This window comes from Gamsiella multidivaricata, assembly GCF_025024155.1.
Source record: "Gamsiella multidivaricata strain RSA 2152 chromosome Unknown BC939scaffold_36, whole genome shotgun sequence".
Taxonomy (NCBI): Eukaryota; Fungi; Mortierellomycota; class Mortierellomycetes; order Mortierellales; family Mortierellaceae; genus Gamsiella; species Gamsiella multidivaricata.
Genome location: NW_026251744.1, coordinates 23,122 through 49,719, shown reverse-complemented (window position 1 = coordinate 49,719; position 26,598 = coordinate 23,122). Strand labels below are relative to the sequence as shown.

Here is a 26,598-nt window from a genome sequence, read left to right as displayed (position 1 = left end):
GAAAAAAAAAAGGGTTTCATTCGAAATCAATTCCTTCCACCACCTTCGACATTCCTTATAACCACTTATAACTATGGCTGAAGAGACAAAAAACAACGATCTTGGACTTGCAGAGTCGATGGCCAACACCGCCTTGTTCGATAAGAAGGAGCACAACGCTACAGACGCTCCTGCGGACGGACCTTTGTTCCAGGATATCGATGGAGATCAGCAAGTGACCGAAATTGAGTCCTTGTGCATGAACTGCCACGAAAACGTATGGATATCTCAAGGAATACTCTGCTTTATTCATGGGATCCAATATTAGACATCTCTTGACAGCATTTCTTTCTTTTTTTCTCGTCAAATATGATTACAGGGAATGACTCGTCTTTTGCTGACTCGTGTTCCTCACTTCCGCGAGGTCATCATTATGGCATTTGACTGCCCCCACTGTGGATACAGGTCTAACGAGCTGCAGCAAGCCAATGCTATTGCCGTCGGAGGCGCTATCTATACTTGTCATGTCACAACCAGATCAGACCTCAACCGTCAATTGGTCAAGACCGACACTGCCATTGTGAAGATCCCCGAAATCGATTTTGAGATCCCAGCTCAGCGCGGACATTTGACCACGATCGAGGGACTCTTGCAAACCGTCGTAGATGATTTGGAGAGCGGCCAGCCCGTGCGCAAGGTAAGAAGAGACCCAGAATGGAGGAGTCATTATTCAAGAAGGAGCCGCAGTCGGTCGCTTGCCATGTTTTGGCCCCAATTTTTTTTTCCAGCTTAGTCATTGATCTCTTGGTATTACTTGCGCCGCATACATGTCTTTATAAATTAGCACATAGACGAGGCGTTATACCACAAGATTAACGACATCATAGAAAAACTCCAGGACTGCATCAATAACAAGATCCCCTTCACCATCATCCTGGATGACCCCGCTGGAAACTCCTACATTGAATCATTGGACGCACCCAAGTTGGACTCCAAACTCGAACTCTCTGTCTACATGAGAACCCGTGCTCAGGAACGGGCCATGGGTCTCTCAGTACCTGACGATGACGAGGAAGAGACAAAGCCTGAGACTGCCTCCGTGCCCATGCCTCATGATCAGCAGCTCGAGCATGCTCAAAAGCAGCTTTGGGAGGCCGGTTTGACGGAGACTGATCTGGAGAAGGAGCGGGAATCCAACCGCCAGACTGCAATCGCTGAAGGCAAGGACCCCAAGGAGGCTGAGATTGACGAGCTGCCCGAGGTTCTGTCCTTCCCAGCCAACTGCTCATCTTGCAATGCTCCCAGCGACACTAAGATGCACATTTTGGACATTCCTCATTTCAAGGAGGTTATTATCATGTCGACGACTTGCGACGAGTGCGGATACAAGAGCAACGAAGTCAAGGCTGGAGGGCCTGTCAGCGAATACGGAAAGCGCATCATCTTGAAGATCGAGGACGCTGAGGACATGAGCCGAGATATTCTCAAGGTTAGTAGTTTTCATTCTGCTGTTTTAAAATCGAGCGTGCATTATCAAATGCAGCCGGCATCTACAGGATAGTAACATTGACGATTCTGCCTTACATCCTTCATAGTCCGAGACGTGCGGATTGTCCATTCCAGAGATCGATTTGGAGTTGAACTCGGGTACTTTGGGCGGTCGCTTCACCACAGTCGAGGGATTGTTGAGACAGGTCCACGATGAGCTTTCCAGCAAGGTTCCAAATGAATCTGAGGATGAACCACAGCGTCGTCGTATCTTTACAAAATTCTTGGATAACCTTGAGAAGGTATGAGTGGTGCCGTGAATGCAGTCAAATAAGGAGGATATTGTTGAGTTGTATGAATCGGTATCTAACATTTTCAAAACTGCTATTCAATTTAGGTCATGTCATTGGAGATCAAGAGCACTTTGATTTTAGATGACCCTCTGGGTAACTCATACCTTCAGAACCTGTATGCCCCTGAGCCCGATCCAGCTATGACGATCGAGGAGTACAAGCGTACCTTTGAGCAGAACGAGGCATTGGGCTTAAACGATATACGCTTGGAGGGCTACGAAGACCATCACTCTGAAGCCGAGCATGACCACTCTGAAGACAAATATCATGAGGAGGAGAAGGAAATGACTGAAGAGCAAAAGGAGGCGGATGAGATCTCGGGAACTGGCGTTTCTGGAGGCCACTAGTGCAAGTGCAAAAGGCCCACGACAAAGCAGATCTTGGCCCTAGTTGACAAAATAAATACACCAAATCAAATATTCAATAAAAATAAATGTATATTGGCATTCAGAGCGAACGCAGTTATAAAGGAAGAATAGTGGATGATGAATGCGTAACTTTTTAACCGGATGTCTTTTGAAGGGAATAAAGCGTGCTTGCCAAGCTACACATTTCAATGCGAGCATTTTTTTTTTTACTTTCCCACGTTTGTTTACATTCCCGCAGTGCAAATTTCGCTATAGGCGAATGCGCAACAGCACGCGGTATACAAAAAAAAAAAAAAAACTACTTGTACCGCTCTTTGCTTTAAACAGGGTCCTGATCACGCTGTATACAGTTTAGTAGATCCAATGCATAAACCAACAGAGTAGAAGAGCGCGAGCAAGTCTGCATATAAGAGAATAGCCAAGGAAATAGACGAATACCCTCGTAAATAGCATCGTGCACCAAAGCGAGCTGTTTGAACAAATGCGTTTAGAATTTAGATACGAGCAATGAGGGATAGATTGGTCCCTGGTACGCATGAAGCATTGAAAGAAAGACTAATGGACGATTAGACACGGAAAAAAGAGTTTCCTCAATAAGCAACCGGCATCTACCAGAAAGGTTGAAGGGCGAATAGATTGGTGGACAATACAAAAAAGCCGAGTTAACCGATCGTATTAAAGAAGCAGCTCCATGAAGAATTACGATTATAGAAAATCAAAGTCCAGGGCAAAGGAGAGAAGGAGAGGACTGGTTCAAGGCTGGTCCAATACGCCGACTTGAATTGTGTGTTGCTCCCTTGCTGCTCTGCAGGCATCTATGCACCTCATTCTCGGCATATCCTTGTGGTATGACCTCATGAGACTCACCCTTCATGTATAGCCTAAGAAAAATCGCGCTTCGGTAACGGAGGAGATGTATATAAAAAAAATAAAGGATCCTCGCTCTATCTGCACATGTACTTCTTTCCATCCATCTCGAAACATGCGTCAACAGGAGAATACTTGAATGACGATTGAATGGGCTTCAAAGGGCTCGGACCAAAATAATAATGCAACAGTCGTTTCGTTACCGTCCAAGTGCCGCGACTATGCATGTAAACTACGTCGCTTATTAATTAACACGCCGTCCAAAGACCTTGCCGCATCTGGTTTTTAGTGGGCTATGAAAAGGACCCTTTGGGTCATGGTCATCCCCTAGGAATAATCTAAGAAACCATGTAGCGAAGTGGGAACTCTAGATGACCAAAAGGGCAGCGGAGCAAAATAAAACAAAGCATAACTCGCGAAGGAAATATATGCGTCAAGATGAGTATTTGGAGATTTCTGCTCCCTTATTCGCCTTGCTGAGTTGGATATTCGAGCGTAAGACGTTGTGAATACACGTTTTCATGCGGCAGGGGGGGGGATAAGGGTTAGAAGAACAACGGTATCACAAGGGGGGAAAGCGCTAGTGAACGCGATTCGAGCATTTTACTGCTGCATGAAGATCGGTCAGTGAGTGAAAATATTTTGAGATGCTTCCCTATCTAGGGCTCCGGATGTACTATGGCAGACATCGGTCCATACTAAATGCACTTGATCGTAGCCGTTGATCATGTCTGTACATACAGACTTTTTTTTTTTTTTTTTTTTTTTTTTGGTGCTAGGGTCCCTAGATGACCAGCGATGACTCCAGAATCTACGATGGAGTATCGATCTATCTATGAGAAACAAAAGAAATTCGAGAACGCCTTCGATCGTATCAATCAAGCGTTTATGAGTTTTCTGTATCCTGTGTAATTGTCTCTCGACATCACGAGCCTGTCCATCTTTGAAGCATCATCTACGCCTTGGCTAAGCGATAAGATATTCGGGAAAACACGCGATGAAAATAATTTTGTTTTTTGGCCTCTATTATCGCGGACGCGCTTACCCGGACAAGGGATTTTTTAACTTTACGGGATCCTCCCTCTCATTTGAACAAAGCGGTGCAGATTGCGGGAGACATGGTGCATTAACTTCTTAGAGAAAAAAAAAAAGGCACGAAAACTATTATTAGGATCGCTGCTTCCGGACGAGATCATGAAATCGAATCTCTCTGTGACTCCCTACGTTAAATGACGAATGAACATTGCGGAAGGAAATATGTAAAGTCGGCGGCATCCAGGGATTAGCAGCTACCAAAATGGCAAAGATTGGTTTAGGGGAATTTCGCGAGTCTCTCTCCCTCTCTCCCTAGTTTTCCAAATGGGTCCCAATCTAGTGGATCATCTGTGTGCGTGTCGCGTTCGGAGTGGGGTTTACGTTGACAGGACCATGTGTCAAACGTATGCAAATGTGTAAAATAAAGATGCTGCGGCGGTTGCGGAGAAGTCCATAGAACAAGGAGAAGATGAAGACGAAGAGATACAGTTCCGTCTATCTTATTCTTTTGGCTGCCATTGAAATTGGCGGAAAGAATTTCCGTGAGCAGTGCAAACCACCAGCCAGACACAACTTTCAGGGGAAGAGTTTTACGTAGTTGTTGTTGTGTGTTGCCTCGCACGTTTCTGCTGCAGCTGAGCATCAACAAAACAAGGTTGTTTATGCCCATGGCCCGATAGCTTACCCCGCAGATTCTCAGTCGCTGTCCTTGACCCAACTCTGCAGGACACTACGACATGAAATATTTTGATGTGGCTATCACCGTGAATTGAACACCCATATCGCACTGAAGATCCTGCAAAGCAGGCGCTCGCTTGTCTCTCTTTTATGTGAACTTTTCCGAGTTTCATAGCAGGGTTTCGTTAGGACATTTGGGCATGTGAGGAAGAAGCAGCCATGTATGTATTACTAAATACAATACTAAGCTCTATCGGACTAATTCTTTGCCCTGTTGCCTGTGCCTGCGAGGAATGAAGGGGCCATGCAGGGCTAGCAGAGGCATAAGATTAAGCCCTGCCATTCAACTGAAAGCAATTGATCTTTCCGAGAAATAAGGTATGGTAGGATGACACAAACAGCGCAGCATTCAATTCTTTCTTCTTCCTTCGAATGACAAGAAGTGGGAGACTAAAGCAGCCACGCTAATGCACGAAGTATTCTGTGTGCAACCCGTCAAGCTTCAGTTTTATCCCATCACAGCACCCCAGTAAACAAAAAAGAGTCATCTTTTGTCTACTGCTCGTATGGTCTACACGCGCTTGAAATGAGCACCTGCTGACAAATTAGAGGGCGACTCTAAATAGAAAAAAAAAAAAGAACTGCTCTATTATTCAATTGTCCATCGTGCCTATGATTTATATGGCAAAGATAGGGATCCGATAAGCTAAGGGGTTGAAGGAATCATTAGCTATTGGCATTGGATGGACCTTCCGCGGTCTATGCTTCTATTCCCCTGCCGCAGTAATTTTGACGATGCACTGCGCATCCCGTCAAACATCAACTCAACTTTTGGCAGCTATTGACCACTGCTCGTCAAAATATGGAGACACAGGTATTTGTCCCTCTTAACATCCAATTAAATCGCCATTCGTCGCTCAAATCATCAAACTAAATAGCGCATTCAGGGCGTCAAATTCGCTTGGCAGAATGGGCGTGGATATTGGCCATGATGCGCCAATTATCCTTCGTGATCCTTCCCACCAGTTCCCACGCCATGGCATGCATCGGGAAGTCAAGGCTCACACTGTATTTGAATTATGAATAGCATAGGCCTATTGCCATGCATCCATAGCCCGCCAGAAAAAAAAATTAAAGCTGAGTTGTCTGCAAGAGTACGAAATACGAGATACAACGGTCCGGGAGGTGTCGGCCTGACAAAGTAGTGTTAATGAGTATATAAAAGAGGAAAGAGGGCAGGGAAGTATACCCGCGATCCTCATAGGACAGTTGCCAGCGGGGCGACTTGTCCAGGGAAAGTTGGGCAACCCAGCTCAGCCAGTGAAGGGCATTCCCTGTCTAGCGCTTTGCGGAGTGGAGAACGATAGGGTTATGAGGATCACCAGCTCAATTGTTCTTTTTTTTTTGGTTAGGGTTGGAGCGCTGGGTATTTCTACCTCGACAATTTTGGGTGCCAGATTTGGGAACGATACTCTCTTTTCCTACCGAAGGATACAAGGAGCGGGTTTACATTGTGCATAATGACCAAGCGAAACCAGAGAGAACCGCGGCTACAGATTGGGATAGGGACTTGCTCAGACGAGAGAAGGGGGAGGCTCGCGTCAGCGGTTGTTACAGTGAGTGATCCTTGACAAAAAGTCGTCGCCGTGCTGACAAACCATAAGACGATGCTAATAGGAATCTGCAATATGACACCCGCCCCTTTTTTGCTTGAGCATAAACACGAACGAAGGGCTTTGTCGCCGAATTACTGGGACCATGTCAACAGAAGACGAAAGATGGTGCACTCCTTGGACAAAATGGTGAACGGGTGAACGGAAACCCAAAGAGGGTGTCATTGAACAGCATCTTTGACCTCCGAGAGTAGAGCGTAGGATGGCGATAGTAGAAAAAAAGTGCAGCCGAGGTGTCATTGCGCGGTCGTCGATCCCTAATGAAATTTTGTGTTTGTGCTCAGGTTCATTTTTCGCCATCGTGTACAGAAAGCCTATTTGTGGAGAACTACTCGCTACACGAGACGAAGGGTGTCATCGCGGGTGTCATCGGAGATGTCATTGCTTAACAATTAATCGCCAGGCAGGCATTAGGAGCGTTTGACAACAGGCCTTGGATCCTCGGCGAGGTGTTTCGTTAGCGGAAAGGATAGACAGTCGAGTGGCAGCGTCCCTAGTCGCTCACGGAATCATATAGAAAGTTAGGCATAAAAAAAATAAAAATTACGCCCTCTTTCAGATTATGAGTAACAAATGCCATTTTCATAATATGACAATTTTCTGTAAGGCTCCATCCTATTCGGTCCAACACAGTGGGCTATTGCCAGAGGTACAAAGGAAACATGGGTTGTGCGCGATCCACAGACGGCATGCAGTTGCATCGCCTAGTGAACGACCCAAATTGGTCGGTTTCCCATCGCGATGGGTGTACTCAGCCTCCTTTTCCTTTTCTGTTCCACCGTTCGATGCGGTCTGCGGGCACATGAAGGGCGCACGGCGCGGTAGGAGCAAAGGCAAAACGCATTTAGCTATTTCTGAGGGTCTACGCAGCATGTCATCGAGAGATTGAGGGTCAGGATAGCGTAGTATAGGGTATGTAGCATGTGTGTCTGTGAATGGCTGGTGGGCATAAGATCTGGCAGTGGATAGTATACACAATACTGTTTTACTATGGAATAAATTGCTTAGAAATACAAAAGACCCGTCGCCGTATCGAAGCATTCAGCGAATGACACGACATGTATATTCGACGCGGTGCGATGCGATGCGAGTACAGATGTAGACCTCGTTGCTCCACCATGACTGGACAAGCATACAGACAGCAAACAAACAAATAAATAAACAAGCAGACAAACAAAGCAGTAGATAAACAAAGCCAGCGCCGACCAGGGAGTATGTTTCTACCGCCCTCCTTCGCTCACCTATTCTAGCTCGTAGCTTATAGTTCATGTACTGCAGCGCATTGGGACTGCGATGACTCGCACTAAGTTAGACAGCCTTTCTTATATCCAGGCCTCTTCAATTGCTCGTGGCACACACCCTCGTCCACTGTCTCCAATCCTATACTTCCGCCCTATTCATCCCTGCCAAAGCAATTGAATCGCACACGCCCTCCCTTCCCTCGTTTCTCCCCCCCCCCCCCCCCCCCCCAACACTATAAAAGGGCCCTCATCCCCACTTCTGTCTCAAAAGAAAAAGGAAAGAAAAGAAAAAAGGGAACAGGAAGTGATAACCACAGTAAACATTGCACAACAACACTCATTTGACACATATCCATTTATCTCCCCGGCATCCAGACCGTTCCTTAACCACACCTTCAACACCACCACTACCACCACCACCACCATCACCCCTAAAATGACTGCCACTCTGAAATTTGAGCTCGACGATGCCTACATCGTCCTCCCCCACCCCTCCACCTCTACGCACTCGGCCCCGCTCCTGGAGGATGACACCCCTGCCAACTCCGTCCCCGGCTCGCCTGCCTCCTCCATGGCCATGACCTCGCCCGAGCGAACCCTCTCCTTCGGCGGCGTCTCCATTGCCTCGACTTTGCCCTCCTCTGCGGCCTCCGTCCGCTCCTCCTTCGAGGCCGAACAACCTATCTTGACCTCCGGCTCTTCTTCCTCCCCCTCGTCCTCGACTGTCCCCAACCCGGCCACGACCATCCTAAAGGGCAAGCTGACCCTGTCCCTGACCAAGCCCACCAAGGTGACCTCGCTCGCCATCTCCCTCAATGGTTCAACCCACATCGCGTTCCTGGGAGCGGGCAAGCGCTCCCATTACTCCCGTCATCACATTCGCTCGCAAACATTCCTGATCGAGCCTCGTCCCCAGTCGGACCTGTACACCCTCCTGAGCACGGACTCCATCACCTACCCGTTCGCGATCGAAGTCCCCAACCACTTGCCTCCCTCCGTCACCACACCCCAGGGTGGCACCATCTACCGATTGACCGCCGTCTTGACCCTGGCCAAGAGCGCCGGGATCATGTCGTTCCTCTCCTCAGGTTCGACCTTCACGGCTTCGACCACCGTTCAAATCTACCGTGCACCTCGGTCTCGCTGCTTGCTTTTAGAGGCCGCGGTCCTGCAGGATGCAGGAGAATATACCGAGGAGGAGGAAGAAGAAGGCCAGATCGAAGGCGAGTCTCAGGCAGGACCAAACGATGCTGTGGATGAGAATGACCTGATGCCTGTGACGGTCCATCATTCTTGGCCGGGTCAATTGGAAGCGACGGTCAACATTCCCTTCACGAACCTGCCTCCTCAGTCCAAGCCCGATCTGCGCCTTCGCGTCCGCGTTCTGCGAGAGAACATGGCCATCAAGTCCTTCCAGGCTGCGCTTTGGGAGCGGGTCATTTTCCGGGTCCAGAAGGAGAGCGCTGGACCCAGGGATAAGAAGCACATCGTCGGGATCCGTGAGCGAATCGTCAGCGCCCAGCGATGCGATGCTGGATGGGTAAACGAGGTCATTACTTCGCAGGTACCGCACACGTTTGAGAAGGTTGTGCTGTTCTCGATCCCAAAAGCGACTCGATCCCACGATGATTTGTATTCATCCCGCTCCTGCAACGCCTCGACCTACACCAGTGTTACAAAGCTAAAGAGGCGCCACCTCAAGGAGGATACGGAGATTAAGGATTCGGAGTTTGGCGAGGTCTTCATCGAGGTCCAGCATTTTATCCGATATTCCCTCTTTGTCACTGGATCCGTCGACACCAAAGGCAAGACCATCCTGGCCCCCGTCGAGCGCACGCTTGGAGATGTACCGGTGATTGTGCGTGGATTGCCCAGTGGACCAGAGTGCGACAGGACAGGATTACCCTCGTATCTGTATTCGTTCTCGACCTCGCGTGTCTCGTACGAGGAAGCTCACGACTATGAGCTGGAGGCGACAGGCATGGCCCTTGGAAGCGAAGGAGGCGAGCCTGCATATGATGGCCCCAGCACCCCAGGCCCAATCTATGGTGATTATGAGAACGACGACGCGTTTATGGCGATCATGGGTTATCGCGGCAGTCGCACTCCTCCCAGCTACGAGGACAGCATCGGCCGACCATCGTTAGATTCATCAATCTCTGAGCTGCAGAACTTACGACTGTCATCAACACACCCCGGATTCGACATTGCAGCGAATGAACAGGGCTCCAACAGTGTTCTTGGGCTTACTCGATGAATGACACCTTGGCAACCGACTCTCTCGACCAGGATGATCTAAGAAAAAAGATCGAGGAGCGAGGAAAGATTCTTTCGACACACACCAGTCGGCACACTCTTTCCGCTGCCTCTCTCTTCTCTTCTCATCCTCTTCCTCTTCTTTTATTTTATTTTCCCCTCATCAACGCAACCATCCCTCAGTTGTCTTTCCAATCCGGCGACATATTTCACTCTTCACATTCCCCTTTTCGGGATTCGAAATATGCCATTTAGAAAGCACTCCTCCTCCTCATCTTCTTTCTTCTATCCCTCTCCGCTCATGATCTACTTTCTTCCACCCGACCCGCCTCTCCTCCCCACCGCTATCGCTTCGAAAACATTTTTCTCTTCTCTTCTCTTCAAGGGTAGCCACGATTGGATGGTGGCATGGGATTCAACGGGAAATAGACATATCTCGGCAGTTACCCGCGCTTCGTAGTATCCATCTCCACGAACTTAAAACACGCGCTCGACAATAATAAGATATAATAAAATAAAATAAAATAAATATGAAAGCATTCTCTTGCTTTCTGTACCCACTTTGAGGTATGACAAAATGATGCATTGCATACTTGTGCGCATGTCCCTTCTTTGTGATACCTTTGGAAGTACGGATAAATGGACCGGGCGTTCCTTTTACTGCCTATTCTAACCCGAACCTTTGTAACCGATGCAAGCCTAGAGGACCTTCATAAACAGGCATCGTGTCCTTTACAAATAAAAACTCACCTTACCTCACCCGCCGCAAGTGACACAACGCGCCTTTTTTGGCTACCTCTAACTTATCCTCCAGCACACCACTCACTCTCCCACGGAGTCGCTCCTACGCACGTGACGAGGCCACCAGCAATGACCTCCTATCAGCACTACCTCAGCACCGCATTCTTAACATCGACGACTCTGTCTTCCAGGGTACCGTCGGTTCTTTTATGCCCCTCTACTAACAAGAGCATGCCAAGGCCCACATGAAACGCGCCTATAGTATCGTCAAGTCATGGGGCAGGAATACTCCTTGGGCCACAGGAACCGAAAGCCCCACGGAAAGCTTATGGGTTGGATCCATATCCATCACATCCATCATCCTCTTGAACCCGAGCCAACACCTACAATCAATACAGGAGTAGGAATAGCAGCAGCAGGGCATACATCTAGACCCAACTGCACCATTACCATCCAATTCCTCCTCACCCAAAGAGATCTATCAAAGAGGGCCGAATAGTGTACTAGGTCCACCCCGAATATCGAGGCCAAGGGTACGCATTTACGACCCGACTACTTCGGTTTCATTTCTTCTTGCAGAGATTACAGACAAAGAGATGTCCTACGGTCCCCTCAAAGTCGGGACCTGTGCCGACAACATCGCCAGCCACAATATCATGAAACGTACAGGAATAGTCCGCAAAAGCGACTACAATATCATCCAAATCGAGAACTTTGATGACTTTGAAAGAAGAGTCGCGACTTGCACTTGGTACTCGTCTCGTCAAAATATTCTCGCGAACTATAGTTTCATTGTGGGACCATGGCATAAACGAAATCGTCGTTTTGTTCAAGCATCGTGTATTAGATATAGGCTTTTTTTTTAATAAAAATTACAACACAGAAGAAGTACGACTATGTACTTCCGACTATGGTATCGACTAATTGCTCTGAATGATCTGAATATCCCGGTTAAGCTGGTCCTTCAGTGCTATCGACATCAGAGCAGGAAATGAAAGGATCGTTAGAAAATCTTGATCGTCGCCAGAAGAAAAAAAAAAGTGGGCCCTTGTATCGGCTGCTTTCATAAAATATTCACTAACCTTCAAGGCCATGGAGCACCGCTGGCAGCGCCTCCACAGATGCACTTTCACTGATATCGCCCTTTTCATTCGCTTCTTCTGTTCGACCACCATCCACAACTGTAGTCATCGCAGTACTCGATGCAGTTGTTCGATGTGCTTTTCCATTGTGTAGCCTCTGTCGCTTGGCCAAGTACTCAACAGAATGGTGCGGCTTCGGCAGCGGTACCACATCCAGAGGAGGACCAGCAAACCAGAGCACATGACCCTTGTCGTTATGCACAAACAACTCTGTAGCCTTGGGTGGCAATATTGTCGATGCGCCTTCCTTCAATGCTGGCGAGAGCCGTCCATGGTCTGCAATATTGGCATTCATACCCGTTAGACCCAATCCTGTACCCTCCAGCGGTGTACCAAGGCCAACTGCTGGTGTAGCAACTGTTAGCGCTCCAGCCATGTGTGGCGATCCTACTGAATTGGTCCTTACATGGTTGCTGAAAGGAACAGGGGAACCCAGTTGTGATGACGGAGCTGTCTGCTGCTGCTGAGATATAGGTGTTTGCTGCTGCTGTGGCAATAGTTTTTGAAATTGCTGTGGTGACGGGACAGATGCTGGTATCTGTTGCTGCTGGAACGACGGCGACTGCATTGCTGCCTGCTGTTGTTGCTGTTGAAGTTGGTGCTGTTGAAGTTGCTGTTGTTGAAGTTGCTGCTGTTGCTGCTGTTGCTGTTGCTGCTGTTGTTGCTGCTGCATCTGTAGCTGCGCCATATTCTTTTGCTGTTGCTGCAAGGCTTGTTGCTGCAATGCTTGTTGCTGAGCCGCCATCTGTTGCTGCTGCTGTTGCTGCTGTTGCTGCTGTTGCTGCATCGCTGCTTGTTTGGCAAGGGCTGCTTGTTGTTGCATAACAGCCTGTTGTTGAGCAAGATGCTGCTGCTGGGCCAATTGCTGCTGCTGTTGTTGCTGCTGCTGTTGCTGCTGTTGTTGCTGCTGTTGTTGCTGCTGGGCAAGCTGTTGCTGTTGAACGAGCTGCTGTTGTTGGGCAAGCTGTTGCTGCTGCGCGAGTTGCTGCTGCTGCACAAGCTGCTGCTGCATATGTGACGATTGTCCAGGGTAGGTTTGGCCATATATAGGCTGCTGCTGCACCTGCTGTGCCTGTTGCTGTTGCTGCATTGCATATTGCTGTTGAGGTGAGAAGTTTCCCGGATACTGGGGTTGCTGCTGAGGATACGCTTGCGGAGGAAATCCTTGCTGTGGGAACTGAGGCTGCGCAAATTGTTGTGCCTGGGGTTGCGGGAACTGAGGATGTTGCGGATGAGTCGGTTGCTGAGGATAGGGTTGCCCATAAGGCTGACTGTAAGGAACGCCTTGTGGAAAGGCCTGCGGTCTAGGCTGCCCTGCTTGAAGCGGCTGACTGTATGGTTGTTGATAGGACATGCCTCGCTGTTGTTGTTGTTGCTGTTGTTGCTGCATGGGGTGCATGACCTGCTGTTGCTGTGGATAAGCCACATTGGGCTGCATGACCTGTCCCGGCATGACCTGTCCCGGCATGCCCGGTGGTCGAGCAGGGACGCCGTACTGTCCTGCAGGATTGTAGGGATTGTAAGCTTGGGAGTATGATACTTGTTGACCCATCATTGCATGCTGTTGTGGTACGCTGGTCTGGGTGATGCTAGGTGCTGTAGCTGCTGCTGTAGCTGGGGCTGGGTTCTTTCTGGGACGCCCTCGTTTCATTGCGGGAGGCGATGCGACATGCTGGATGATAGCGTGCTCCGTTGCAACATGACGCTGGAGCTCCGCCTTGTCCGTGAAAACACTGTTAGACATGTGGAGCAAAAGACAATCGGATTAGAACTCATATACATTTGTATATTCTCAAGCAGCAAAAATTATGAGTCCGGTTAGATGTCGAGAGACTTACGCTGAGCACTGTAATCCTGTGCTGAGACTGGAATAATTGCATCGGACCCATTGTTGTGGTGGAACATGTCCGTGGTGGGATTTGGTGAGTGGCGGAGATCCCGGATGCTGATTGACAGAGTTGCGTTTGACATTGGCACCCAAAGCAAATTTAGACCCTGTAGACATATCCTGCGGCGTACTGGACCGTGATACACCTTCATTCGCCTCGTGCTTCCCCGCTTTGTCCACCATTGAGGCACTTGGCAGTTTTTTGAGTACCAAGGACTCTGGAAACAAGTTGAACTTCATGTCGCTGGGCTTGATGCCTGGGGGAAGACAACTTGCCCAGTTTTTGATCTTTGACACAGACTTGTATGCCTCGTTGTACCGCTGCTCGCACAGGTAGATGCCCTGACCCTGCTTCCACTCAACTGGTCGACCCCGGACATAGTCTCTGGTGTATAGAACAAAGCATTTATCCTGAATTTCGCCCACCAAGTGCTCGTGGGATCCTGACGCCTTGAGCACCTCTGAGGGATAAAATCGACTAGCATATGGATGGACAGTTTGCTCCGGCCGCAAGAACCATGTCGCATCCAATCCCGTTTGTCCACTGTAATAAAGGGGGAGCACCAGAGTGCGGTTAGTGAAAAAAAAAAAAAAAAAAAAAAAAAAAAAGAAAAAAAAAAAAAAAAAACGATGGATAAAATATACGAGATGATTGACTTTGCAAGGGTGCATACTTTTCGTCTTCCCAAAGGCTGAAAATTAGGGCGATGATGGGCATGGAAGGATCCCGGTCGTTTTTCAGATGGACAAAGTCGCCTAAAAGAGTACAAAAAACTGAGATTAGCGCTGTATTCAAATGTGGTGACACATTCGAGGTTCATTTTCAAACGGCGGTTCTGCACATACCGACTTTGTATGTTACTCCATTCTGCAAAACCTGCGTTAGCTCCTTGGCATGTTTCCTCGCGTTCTTGTCTTTCGGTTGACCACGACCATCCTTGCCAATTTCCTTCCAGAACAGCCCCTAGATATGAGATTATCATGGTAAGTCCCACGCTTTATCTTCCTTGGAGGTGATTCAGTCAACTTTGCATATAAATCGTTGAGCATATCATTACCTGCAGCTCCTCTGCATCCAGATAGACGTCTGATCCCTCGGCGTTGTACTGCTTTGCGTTCTCAAACATCAACTCAAAGTCATCCTCAAAACTCTCTAGAGTTTTGTACGCGCCACTGTTAATTTTCTTCTTGATACCGTCTAGTGCAATGGGCCGCGCAATCTTTTGAGCAGCGTAAATGAGAGTTTTAGGGCGTTAATACATATTGAATTGCAATCCATCCTGTTCCATCAGTGGACATTCGTTCTGAGCGTACCTCCTCATAGTAATCCGGATATTCCTCATGACTAGGCAGCTCTAGAAACAGTTCTGACATCAGCCGTCCGCTGCACTCGGCAGGATAGAATATGCACGCATGCGTGAGTCAGCAAGGAGGGACGATGAAGACGGTAATATCGCATGACGAGCGTACATCTTAAGGGTGCTGTCGAGTGTCTCACCTCTCATCCTTATGGTTTTTGATAGTCTTTAGGACGCGGTTGCAGAACTCGATCGAAAACTATAGTCAACGCATCATAATGCACACGGTCAGGCCTCAAAACTGTAAAAAAAGTACGAGTGGTGTTTAATGAGAAATGCAATGGAGCATGCGCACTTGCCTGTTCGTGTTCCTCCTGTTGGCTGTTATCATCCAGTAAAACTTGCATTGCTGTTTCAATGTGATTCTATAGGCATAAAGATAAAGGAGTAAAGGAGTTTATCCAATGTCAGGGAGCGTAATATGAGCGAAGAGTCTGCATTAGACCTGACCCCGTGCACATGGCCGAGCCCTCTGCCTCTCTTCTCTTCAACCCCCTGCAAATAATTGACTCGGGCGGAAGGAAGGAAAGCAGCACAAGAAAATCGGTAATCCGTATGCAGAGACGATAACTGCATATGTATCTCAATGTTTACTCACCTCCAGTGTCGTTGCGTCCCTGTGAATAGGCGATCCTTTTCGATTGTATTCTTTAGCATTTGCTGTCAATGTCCTCAGATCCGTGGCAAAATTGCCAATGTTTTCGTTGTCGTATGCTCCTGACTCCAACCGACCCTAATTGTTCCAGAAGTGCTCATTGAGTGGTTAGGACACCGATACGAGGTGCGAGTGGTGTGATAGCGAATGCTTCCAGTTCACACTTACTCTGATAATGTCAAGCGCAATAGGATTCTTTATCGTCATATAATAGTCTGGGTACTCCTTCCGGTCTGGCAGCTCCATGAACAGCTCGGATATAAAACGCCCACTATGATCCAATACAGAAACCAATAGTCAGTCTCGTTGGGCCTTCGTTTTGATCCTGCTCACGTTCCGTTTATTCCGGAGAGAAGGTTGCATTACTTTTTATCTGTAAGACCCTCCAGTCGATCCAAAATCTGTTTCATGGTTTCCCTTTTGTTGCCGAGAAAGAGTCCGTCCGCGATGGAACTGCTGCCGTCGCCTTGTCGTTTTGGCATGTTGCTGCTTGTTAGATATGCAGCGTTCGAGTTGTTGGAGTGTCAGAAGAGGCCGGTGATTCCTATAAGTATTAGAAAAACAAGATGGGCAGCATTCAGCAATGGCTATCATTGGCACCACAAGCGACTTCAAGGGAAGGCAGGGATCGGGGAGTGGGGACAAATAGGGGGAGTTATTCAGGGTCTGATTTGGGACGCCGAACAAACAAACAGGGTTTGTGCATGCACTTTGCAAGATTACGTGCAGTAGGACGCGTGATGTTGCACTTTTCTTATTCTTTTTGGCAGCGCGTTGAGATGAATGCGTTGTAGCTGCTGCTTTTTGGAGAGATCAGTGATCAGAGCTGTTGGAGACTAGGGATCAAAAAATGGCGGCGTAAAAGAGATGTGGATCATCAACATGATGTAAAGAAAGAGACCGCGGTGGGATATGTCCTTGTGGCAGAAGATAAGTCGTCTTACGTGTGTGTTGGCTGTGTTGTCAAAGAGCTGCCGCTGTGTGGGGGTTTGTCACAATGGGTGCAGGATGAACTTCGTGGAGGATGTGTTGCTGGAGGAGTGGAGGAGAGGAGGACTTCAGTGGCTTGTACAAACCAGAGAAGCCGAAAAATACGCGTACGCGTGTAGAGTGTGGAGCAGCTCAATCCCTGTATGTGCATCGCTTGCAGCGATAACAGTTTATGGTGCATGCTTCTTGGCGCGAAGTTCGCGTATCAATTCCATCTTTAACGCGTGGCTTCACTAGTTATTAGTTGGACTACAGATATGATTAACTGCTAAAGTACAGGTTGTGGAGCAGTTTGGGTGGATTGGGGTACAGCCAGGAGGGATATACTGTAGTGAGGTTATACGCACCATTCGAGAGGTAGCTGAGTCTCCGGCGGAAGGCGGGGTGTATCTGTTCCAGGGAATAGTTTATGATTATGTTTTATCCCTGGCATTCCCATACGAATAGAACCAGTAAAGATCAAAGAACTTACATCTTCCACCTTATAGCTTGCTGCATCTAAGGGCAAGGCATGATCAGGCTGGTTAATATCTTGGTGTAATACTGGCTTCTACTCCAAAAAAAAAAAAAAAAAAAAAAAAAAAGCCAGTTTCGAGAGCAGCACAATGTTTTGCAGAGATAAGTTGACATGTACCTGGCTGTGCGAGAGTGATTTACTGACCTGCGGCCGTCCTCTCAAGTACGGTAATAACAACGATGCACCCAATGATAAGGCTAGTGATTGTTCTTCCATCTAAAGCCGCCGCGGGTTTCGTGCTAGTATCAGTCGGGCTTGAGGTGCCGGTGAGTGTAGGCATGTAGTAACCATCCGTAGCTGGATCCAAGCTTCCAACCCAAATGGTATTTATCATATCGAAGATGACAATATCACTCATAAGGTTTACTGAAGGTGAGCCACCTCCATAGAAAACGATCGTATTTGTTTCTGGTATCACCGCCGCTGCTCTATACCATCTTGCCTGATATGGGATCATGTGGTTGTTTAATGAAGTGATCCAAAAACACGTTTTTGCACCATAGTAGGATATACCTGGACTGGTAGCGGTTGCATTGGGATCTTGAAATGTATACGATTGCAGGTAACCATGGTTGACGAAGAAGCCGTTTTTGTAGAGTATAAGTGAGCATCAGTCTTGTGGAACCGGCAGGATTGTAAAAAGGATAGGAGAAGTACTGCCAGTGGAGTAAACTTGGTGACGGTTCGCGGAGTAGACACCAAAGACCGATCCTCTACATAATATCGGCTGAGATGCCCCTGAAGGGACGCCTATGCAGAAGCTATGAAGATCCTGAGTAAACCCGGGGATGTCGACGCCTTGGATGGATTTGGTACGCGAGTCCAGCGCCATGTAGACGGGTGACGAGGTCACGACTACGGAAATGGTGTAGCCATCCGAATGGACAGCTGCGCGGAGACCCTTTTGGTTTTGCAAGTTAGATACAAAAAGACCGGCCGTCTCAAAGATGAGTGGATTGAAATCCCAATTGCCTGTAATAATGTCGTACATGGCCAATCCAATATTGTTGCCGAATAGGAACGCCTTTCCATCGTTGGTCCAGGCACAGTCGAACTGCGGCGGTGCGTCATGGGCGCTCATACGCTGACAATTTGGAGGGGCGTCTAGCGGAGTCCAGACTGGGACCGTGGTATCGTTAGTGATCGGCAGAGGCCTACTGACAAAGATGGGGAACCCCTGTGTGATATCCATCTATAGAACAATGGATAGAACGGACCTTGTCAATCCTTGTGTCTCTGGAAGGAACACTAATAGAGTCCGCGTCAAAAAGTCCCAGCGCAAATAATTTTACAATAAAAATTTTCAATTCATTCGGCATCATTCTCCACGTGAGGGATTTTTTCACGTACGCTAGGAACTGAGCCAGAGCACTCACATGCAATGCCATTCAGAATGGCCATGGGAGTCATCATGATGAGAAGACCGACGAAGAGGACGAGGTGGACGAAGGTGAGGACGGCAACAATTCGCCTAGCGAGGTGAACGCGTCCGAGACGCAGAGAGTGAGAAAAAGATAGAATCTCTTACAATCTCTTCGTACGTAAAATTTTGACTACAGTCCTTTTTGCAGAATAATGCACTTTTCATAGTGAAATGTGCATTTTTTCCACTGAATTGAAAATATAAGGGGTGTTATTCAGTTTTGTGATGGCGGTGACCCTACCTTATATCCCCACACTTATTCTCTCTCTCACTTTTCCCCGAAAAGCAGCGCGATTGGTGATCCGTAAATCCAAGCAGAAATAAAGATGGACTGAATAACACCTCCTTATATTTTCAATTCAGTGGAAAAGATCCCACTTTTCATAGTAAAGTGGGATTTTTCTGCAAAAAGGAGTGTAGTTCAAAAAAGGAAGTTATTTAAATTCGACTTTTTGGCGCGGACTCTAATTTATGTTTATAGTTAGTCTACCTAACCACCCCTCCTACAGTCCTTTTTGCGAAATAGCCGAACTTTCATAGTAAAAGTTGGGCTATTTCGACTGAATTGAAATACATACACGAGGCTATTCATTTTTTGTGATGGCTGAAATACGTTATTTCCCTGCAATCTTTACGCTCATGACTACATCAAAACGCGTGTCATTCTCACTCTCACTTTGCTTGGAGATGAGAACGCGAGCTACCGAAAAACAGCACGGTATTTGATTCGTAAATCTTACTAGAAATAAACTCATCATGTGACCTCTTAAATCCTTGCAAAAAAATGAATAGCCTCGTGTATGTATTTCAATTCAGTCGAAATAGCCCAACTTTTACTATGAAAGTTCGGCTATTTCACAAAAAGGACTGTAGGATATAGAAGGTGTTATTAAACCCAAAAGCGCAGGCCGCGCTCCTGAGTCCAGGGCTGGCGGCGCCAGTCACGATAGTATTTTTCCCGGCCGACGCTACGAACAGCAGCAATAAAATGTTTAAGAACGGTCTTTTTCCGAGCGTCCTCTGTTTGTTGATCGTAGGATCCATATTGAGATACCACAGAAGAAGACAGTGGTTTGAGTATCGTATGAGAACTGAGGAAGTACGGACCGCAGGGGTTGCAGAGGATGGGAGACCGAATTCATTTCGAGAAGCAGCTGTTGTCATGAGAAAGAGCCATACAAGCCAAGGGCGAAGCGAAGCAAAAAAAAAAAAAAAAAAAAAAAAAAAAAAAGTTGATTGAATCGAGAGAAGCGAGGGCTAAAAGACTATGTCGCAATTTGAAGGATGAAAAATGGAGAGACACCAACAGATGGGCAGAGAAAGACAGGAGAAAGGCAGGAGAAGAATGAAGGAAAGATAGAAAGGACAGGGAGTGAAGGATTGCACTTATCTTGGGACAAGCAAATTAGATGGAAGTGAAGTTATGCTCGAATAGAGCGAAAGGAGTTCAGAGAAGTTCCAGTGCAACAATTTTAACTGCAGAAGCGGTGGGTGGTTCAAGGCGAAGGGGCAAAGGTGAGGGTAGAGGATGTACCAGTGGCCAAGAATAAAAGGGAAGGAAGATGAAGAAACGGAAACATCCTTAAATGCGCAACGCTTGTTAATTCACAGCACCACCTCCAGTAGCGACAGCAGCAGCAGATATTCTCTGAGCACCAACAACATTAACAGCGAAATCAATGTTCTGGACACAAATGGTTTAGAAAAAAGAAAGGGTACGCAAAAAAAAAAAGCGCAGGCTGCATGTTTGGATCATTCCGTCAAGGGTATCTTGCGCATGGCAGGTAAATCAGAGGGCCGGATGAAGGCAACTGGGGATAATGTAGTTCTTCGCGAGCGATGCAGAGGGGAGCGGGAACATAGCTCGCGTATGCCAAGCGCAGCTACAGAATCAGAAGAGGCCCGACAAAGACAGGCCCTTGCAAAGTCCTACAACAACAGCAGCAGCCCTGGGTCCGTTCATATCTGTAACAGCGAGCAGGAGCAGAAAACGAGCAGTTGACCAGGACCTGTCAACACCAGTCGCAGTGAACAAGGGCCAGAAGCGTCAAACGCCAGCAGGCCCCGGCCCATCAGTCACCGAATGCAGACCACAGTAGGAGCCGCGAGGCCATCGCTAGAACAACACGCTTTAATGGGCTTGAAAGCTCCATGAACAATCTGTAAGTTACAGCCATTCTGTCTTTGCTTGCTTTGCTTGTTGTATTAATAATATGCCTTCTGACCACGTATTCCTCTGAATTGCACGCAGACGTTACTAGTAAAGTGTTATTTCATGTAATGGACAGGCAGATGTGTGGATAATCTGTTCTCAAAAGTTGAAGAATGTTTGCCGATTCCTCTGACCCCTCGATCAGTCTCCCATAAATCCTTCGCAATGATCTCCAGTGCTGGCCCACCCAACGCACGTCCCTAACTGTCAACGACAACCGATCCATTTTGCGCACGTCCAAGACCCTTAGCTTTGTCAGCGAGCCCAGTTTACTCAGCCCACCACTCAAACCGAGGTCGAGCGTCGCTACCTTCTTCCTCTCATTCGCAAGCCGAGTCCCTTTATACTGTATTTTTATTGCTGCAGCACAACGCCAGCCAAGAACAAGTCTCCGAAGGTGGATCAAAGCACCAAGCTGGCTGCAGAGTACGTCCACCATCGAATCATCATCGTCCCCAAGGTCATTCACCCCTAACTCCAATTCCTCTAGCCCCACACACGCCCAGATCCATTCTGAGCGCAATCCTCCCCCCGGCGTCGAGGTACCTTCGGACCCTTGAGAACCGGCCTCAGGATTCGGCACCGATGCGACAGACATAATCATGGACGATGCAAACCACGTACGTGCCTCCTGAAAGAGTCGTAATTGCGGCCACAACGCTATCTCCTGATTAGGAAGTGCGGCCATGACTCGCGCTGAGAAATGGTCTGCCCTAAACCGCTTCAGGTTCTTGCACAACATCAGGATGACCTGGATAAGGGCGCTGCTGGCATTTCTACAACATCGTACATCGAGCTCTTCCAGAGTCTCGGACATGAAGTATACTACCTGCTCGCTGCAGGACTCACCAAAAAGTGATGCGACAGCGATCAGACGTTTAAGTCTCGGAAAGCACGACAGAACCTGAGCGAAATCTTTGTCATACATATCTGTGTACGAGAGATCGAGGGAGACAATTCGACAGGGCTCTTCTTCTGGTAGGGTGGTGATGTGGAACATGAGCGAGTTAAAGAGCGAGGCCTGGCTCGAGATCCAAGCAAAATGCTCGAGGTTAGGACATTGTGTAATAAACCGAAATTGACCGCGGAATGCCATCGAGTTCCTCCGTAGTGCAAGGCGCCTCATCCTGGTGAAGGGCTGCTTCGTGGGCGGGTACATATCAAAAGTGCCGGATCCCCGCTGCAGAGTCAAACTGGTCAGTCGATTGCAAACCGTAAAGAATGTTTCCTGTTGTGCTTTGTAAACTGGGACGTGGGTCAAGCTCAGGGTATGGAGGCGGTCTAGGCTGACCATCCTGTCCCAGAAAGCGGTTACTCCTTGAAGACGGGGAACTGGCGGCATGAAGAGTTGATGCGGTGGTCTCTGCAGAACTGCAGCAACGTCGCTGCAAACAAACGATTGTAAGGTTTTTGAGTTTTGGGCGAGAATCTGATCCACATCCGACGAGTAGTGAGCAACGGATAGGTGAACGAGCTGGTCTTGGAGTGAGGGCACCATCATGTGCATACGTTGCGACATAGAAACGCCAGTGAGCTCCAGAGATTTGATGCGGCAGACGTTCCTGAGCATAGAGGCTGCATCTGGGTATAGGGATGCATCGTCTGTGAAGGGTGTAGAGTCGTGGACCATCGAAACGCTCTTCCAGAGGAAGGGCTCCATCGCGCTGTGCCATGCGCGAGAGACGCGCACGCATGAGGTAATGTCATCCTGACACAGATGTCGTCCGATGAGAATGAGGATCTCGGGCAGATGTAGGGGATCTTGCAACCTGCGATGGGGTGGTCCTTCGTGTGTGCCATCTTTGTCCGCCATTGGCTGCTTGATGAAAGCGACAGTCGCTATTGTGATTATTCCATGGGACATTGTCATACAAGGATAATCTAATATAAATTGTAGTAGGTTTCAGTCGCTCACCGATTAAGGTTTGTGGTATGGGTGAAGTGACCATCAAACGCCAAACACAGCAATTCTACCCTGAAGCTATAGGCGATGCTTCCGAAACCTAAAATAAAATAGCCGCAGGGCTTTGCCTTAAAAAAAAATTGGAGTGTTATTGTAAGCCGATGGTTCTCTCATCACTAGTCCATGAACGACGTCTGAAATGAACCCTATTTGAGCTCACTGCACTCTTACCTCAGGTTGGACCAACTATCCTCAAAGTGCTGTCGCTGGATCGCCTATCCGCTCGACTCTTCTGATGATCGGTCGTTGGAGGAGGAAGGCGTGCCGACTACACTCTGCTTTGTAACATAGTCTCCAGAGGATGCGTCAATCAAGCAACTAGCCTTAAGATAGAACTGAGCAAATGTTGAAAAAAGGCCCTCTATAAAGGTGATACTTTTCTTCTGTCCTATATTGTAGTTTATCAGTGATGTGTTTATTTAATGTTTGATTTACAGATGAGTTAAATAATATACAACAAATAGGCACAATGAGACTTGGTGAGGCCATTACGCGTAATGGACTTCTGAGAAAGGCAGATATATCTGTTGATCTCCGGTATTTTGTACATTTAAGCCTACAAGACACGCGACCATCGACTCGTATAGCCATTCCAGCATGTTGGGGTCCTCATCCAGAAACGATTCTGAGGCGGAAGGGCATGAGAACGGTGTCGATGGAGTGGGAGCGATATCGCTGGAATTGAACAGCATCCGGAAACCCTCCTCCGGCAACTCATCCGTGTCGATATCCGTTTTGCGAGCGGTAGAAGTCAATCCCTGGACACGAGTGCACAGCTCCTGCTGCTTTTGCCACTCGACTGCTTCGTCCATGCGCCTGTCGCTCTCGTAATCCTGCACAGAAGCCCCGCTCTCACCATGAGCGAGGGTACGTGGTGAGTATTCGCCCTTAAGCAGGGGCATCATATCCAGAGTGACGGCCGCATATGTCTGCATCAGCTCATATACTACAGTCGATGCCAAGAATGGGTTGATATCTGCCTTTGACAACTCCTTGGGCGTTCGTTCCAGGTTAAGCCAAGAACAATCCCACATCTCATCCTCCTTGGACCAAGCACCCTTCGGATCAAACTGAAACTGATCTCCAATGCAAATCTCTGGGACAAGCGCTTTGTGAATATAGACAGGGTTCTTGTCCTTCCAGGATTTGCCATTGACAGATGAGGAATTCGGTACATCCTTGTTGAGGTTCGGGGTAAGAATAGGCGACTCTGATCTTGAGAGAGTGAGCGTAGAATTGCTCTTAGCATTGGTGTTGAATGCAGTTCGGGTGAGGATGGACGCCAGCAATGACTGGCTCTTGTCCGAAAGTGCTGTCGCAGGTGTCGAGATTGCCTGTTGAGGGGCGATGGTAGCGGAGACATTTGCGATCGTTGTCTGTGCCAACTGCTGCTTGACCTCCTCCAGTTCCGCTTTGAGACGCTTATTATCTTCGTGAACGACCATCACGGCTTCTCGTAAGTGCCTTGCCTCTGTCTTGTGCTGCTCCACTTGACCCTCCAATTGTCCAATGTATTCTGGTGATGTCGACGATTATACAATGCAATGTCAGCCAGAATTCGCTAGTCATCCAATGGACACGCTCGATGCAACAGGAAGTTCGTTACACTCACCCTTTCTCCTGACTCTGAAGTTTCTTGCCGAGATCTTGTTACGAAGCTGTCGCCTCTCCTTGGAGGTCATCTTTTTCAGATCAGAGGATGACGGGATATCGTCCGTCTTGATCCCAGGTTGTGTCTTTAATCCATGCGTCTGACCCACAGGCTGCCCACTAGTTTTCTCGCCTTCGCACGCCTCATCCATGTCTTCCTCTGAATCCGAGACAGGAGAATCTTCTTTAGTTGCGGGCTCCTGCGGAGCCAAAAGCAAGTGTTTTGTTGATTCCAGTAAACGTGCGAGTGTTGCCTCGATCTCTTCCGGCATAAGTTTGCCCGTGAACAACTTTGGAACCAACGGTGTCTGCGTCTGCTGCTGCAAAAGGAATTGCAGTGTTGCTGTTGACAGAGTCGTGTTGAAAGAAGTCGTTGATGAGGAAGTCGAAGCGTTTGAGGTAGATGCTGGCGATGTCTTCTGGACGGATCCCATCTCTATTTTGGCAATCTTTTTTGCAGCCGGAGCTGGCTCTGGGCTCGGCCGCTTGGTACCTATCAATGCAGGAGTGATAGTAGTATCGGTAGTGGCGGTAGTGGTAGCAACGGCGATGGCAGCCTTGGAAGAACTGAGGAGAGCTGCGACTGGAACCAAATGGTGACCATACAAGGTTAGACAAAAATGAATTGTGTAATGCAGTAGTTGACAATTGGCCTTAGAGAGTCGCCCTTACTCTGTGCATCGGCAGCCGCAAATGCGGTTGCAATCGATGTGGTGCTTGGTTCAGGAGCCGCTGTCTTCGGGCCCTTAGGCGCTGATACCGGTACTGCAGCAACTACCGGTGTAGTTGGCATGGCAGAAAGTGAGTTAGCAGTGATCAGTTGCGCAACAATGGCGCTATTATCGATGACCGATGTCTGCGCATTGACAGTATCCGTGGTCACTGAAGACTGAGATAATTGCTTTTCTTGCAGGCGTTGCTGTTCCTGAAGCAGAAGATGTTGTTGCTGCTGTTGCAGTCGCAGCTGTTCTTGCAGCTGACGGTTCATTGCGAGCAACATCTGGATATCATCTTGTTGTGTTTTCTTGATACTGTTGATGTCTGTGTCACGAATGATGCTGGTGTCTATGCTTGTGTTTGTGCTAATGCTGGTAGTAGCACTGCAAATATCGGTCGGGGTAGGTGCGTCGGATGCGTCAGGGCTGCTCAGGGGATTGAATGAAGACAGATCCATGGGGGTATCCAGGCTGGGAACCGTACTTGGCACAACGAATGATGCGTTCAGGTCGTCGTTGTTGAAGAGAAACGAGAACACGTCGTTGGTGGTGGTGTCCATCAAATCCAGCTCCAGGAAGTCGCCGAAAGGTGGATTGGGGTTCGACATAATGCCGGGCTCGACGACAGAGGATATGGTAGGGTGCCAGGAATGGATGGGTGAGGGTGAAGTGCGAGTGCGGGAATGGTGATAGAATGTCAATTGAAGGGTGAAGAGGGAAGGAAAAGGGAGAAATGAAAGGAGAGAAGGGAGAGAAAGGGAAGGGAAGGAAAGTCATAAAAAGGCACCGGCCATCCCCCCGGGACTCCTTCTGCTGGTGCACAAACCACCGCCACCACCATCGCCCGCCTGCTTGCCACCAATTCGTACGACCAGTCCCGATCGTAGACATATTCGTTTCCCCTATTCGTTCGACATAGTGCTACACCATCCAATATACTCTACAGCTCATTGCGGACCCCGTCCCGACCACGATCATCGTGGTCGGGCTGCGGGATTTTCCTTTTCCTTCAATATTCGTTCTAGCATGATCCTTTGGGCGCTTACGCGTTCCTGCACTTCTGATTCGCGGCGATTGCTCAGCTCATGTGATATGCAGTGCCTTTTTGTCACACCTTTTTGAGCCTTTTTTAGGTTTGGCGCCCAATGGACGCGATCTTTTCATTCCTGATATATAACACGATCCGACCCGGCTTCCTGTAGTCCCTCCAGGCGAATCATTTAACCATGCTGAAACAGGGATACGATGCCATGTGGCGCATGGTCAACCATTCGTTCCCGTTGACAAGTGCAGTAATAGAACGGCGTTGAATAGTGCAGGAAATAGTGGCAAAACGTGCTCAGCATAACCGCAACCGTGAAGAGCATGCGTGTAGCGTCGAAAGTCGCGTACCCCCTGGCGCTAT

At 48.3% G+C, this 26,598-nt stretch overlaps 8 protein-coding genes across 8 annotated transcripts; 2 read left to right on the top strand and 6 right to left on the bottom strand.

Moving 5' to 3' along the window:
• The first annotated feature begins 21 nt into the window (after nt 1-21).
• Nucleotides 22-2,290, top strand: BC939DRAFT_452784 (ZPR1 zinc-finger domain-containing protein). The gene is made up of 5 exons (XM_051555840.1): nt 22-256; nt 359-676; nt 824-1,468; nt 1,575-1,769; nt 1,865-2,290. Exons 1-5 carry the CDS (start codon nt 119-121, stop codon nt 2,165-2,167), a joined length of 1,599 nt encoding a protein of 532 aa, XP_051411730.1. The 5' UTR covers nt 22-118; the 3' UTR covers nt 2,168-2,290.
• A 5,828-nt stretch (nt 2,291-8,118) lies between these two features.
• BC939DRAFT_477500 (uncharacterized protein) lies at nt 8,119-9,939 on the top strand (the record flags this gene model as incomplete). The annotated part of the gene is made up of 1 exon (XM_051558682.1): nt 8,119-9,939. One exon carries the CDS (start codon nt 8,119-8,121, stop codon nt 9,937-9,939), a length of 1,821 nt encoding a protein of 606 aa, XP_051411729.1.
• Nucleotides 9,940-11,724: 1,785 nt separating this feature from the next.
• Nucleotides 11,725-16,354, bottom strand: BC939DRAFT_172023 (uncharacterized protein). The gene is made up of 11 exons (XM_051550375.1): nt 16,089-16,354; nt 15,891-15,993; nt 15,666-15,800; nt 15,367-15,432; nt 15,208-15,266; nt 15,024-15,093; nt 14,768-14,929; nt 14,556-14,673; nt 14,384-14,465; nt 13,660-14,253; nt 11,725-13,554 (listed from the first exon to the last, which is right to left on the bottom strand). Exons 1-11 carry the CDS (start codon nt 16,202-16,204, stop codon nt 11,757-11,759), a joined length of 3,303 nt encoding a protein of 1,100 aa, XP_051411728.1. The 5' UTR covers nt 16,205-16,354; the 3' UTR covers nt 11,725-11,756.
• Nucleotides 16,355-16,766: 412 nt separating this feature from the next.
• Nucleotides 16,767-18,061, bottom strand: BC939DRAFT_171930 (uncharacterized protein). The gene is made up of 5 exons (XM_051550374.1): nt 17,743-18,061; nt 17,374-17,671; nt 17,185-17,210; nt 17,060-17,102; nt 16,767-16,961 (listed from the first exon to the last, which is right to left on the bottom strand). Exons 1-5 carry the CDS (start codon nt 17,797-17,799, stop codon nt 16,930-16,932), a joined length of 456 nt encoding a protein of 151 aa, XP_051411727.1. The 5' UTR covers nt 17,800-18,061; the 3' UTR covers nt 16,767-16,929.
• BC939DRAFT_477498 (uncharacterized protein) lies at nt 17,840-18,642 on the bottom strand (the record flags this gene model as incomplete). Its single annotated transcript, XM_051558681.1, has 2 exons — nt 17,840-18,421; nt 18,580-18,642. 2 exons carry the CDS (start codon nt 18,640-18,642, stop codon nt 17,840-17,842), a joined length of 645 nt encoding a protein of 214 aa, XP_051411726.1.
• Nucleotides 18,643-20,839: 2,197 nt separating this feature from the next.
• Nucleotides 20,840-22,716, bottom strand: BC939DRAFT_452741 (uncharacterized protein). The gene has a single exon (XM_051555839.1). It carries the CDS (start codon nt 22,675-22,677, stop codon nt 20,926-20,928), a length of 1,752 nt encoding a protein of 583 aa, XP_051411725.1. The 5' UTR covers nt 22,678-22,716; the 3' UTR covers nt 20,840-20,925.
• A 506-nt stretch (nt 22,717-23,222) lies between these two features.
• On the bottom strand, nt 23,223-24,449 carry BC939DRAFT_171908 (uncharacterized protein). Its single transcript, XM_051550373.1, has one exon. It carries the CDS (start codon nt 24,270-24,272, stop codon nt 23,316-23,318), a length of 957 nt encoding a protein of 318 aa, XP_051411724.1. The 5' UTR covers nt 24,273-24,449; the 3' UTR covers nt 23,223-23,315.
• Nucleotides 24,450-25,037: 588 nt separating this feature from the next.
• BC939DRAFT_452739 (uncharacterized protein) lies at nt 25,038-25,956 on the bottom strand. The gene has a single exon (XM_051555838.1). The coding sequence runs from the start codon at nt 25,799-25,801 to the stop codon at nt 25,088-25,090; it is 714 nt and encodes a 237-aa protein (XP_051411723.1). The 5' UTR covers nt 25,802-25,956; the 3' UTR covers nt 25,038-25,087.
• Nucleotides 25,957-26,598: the final 642 nt, after the last annotated feature.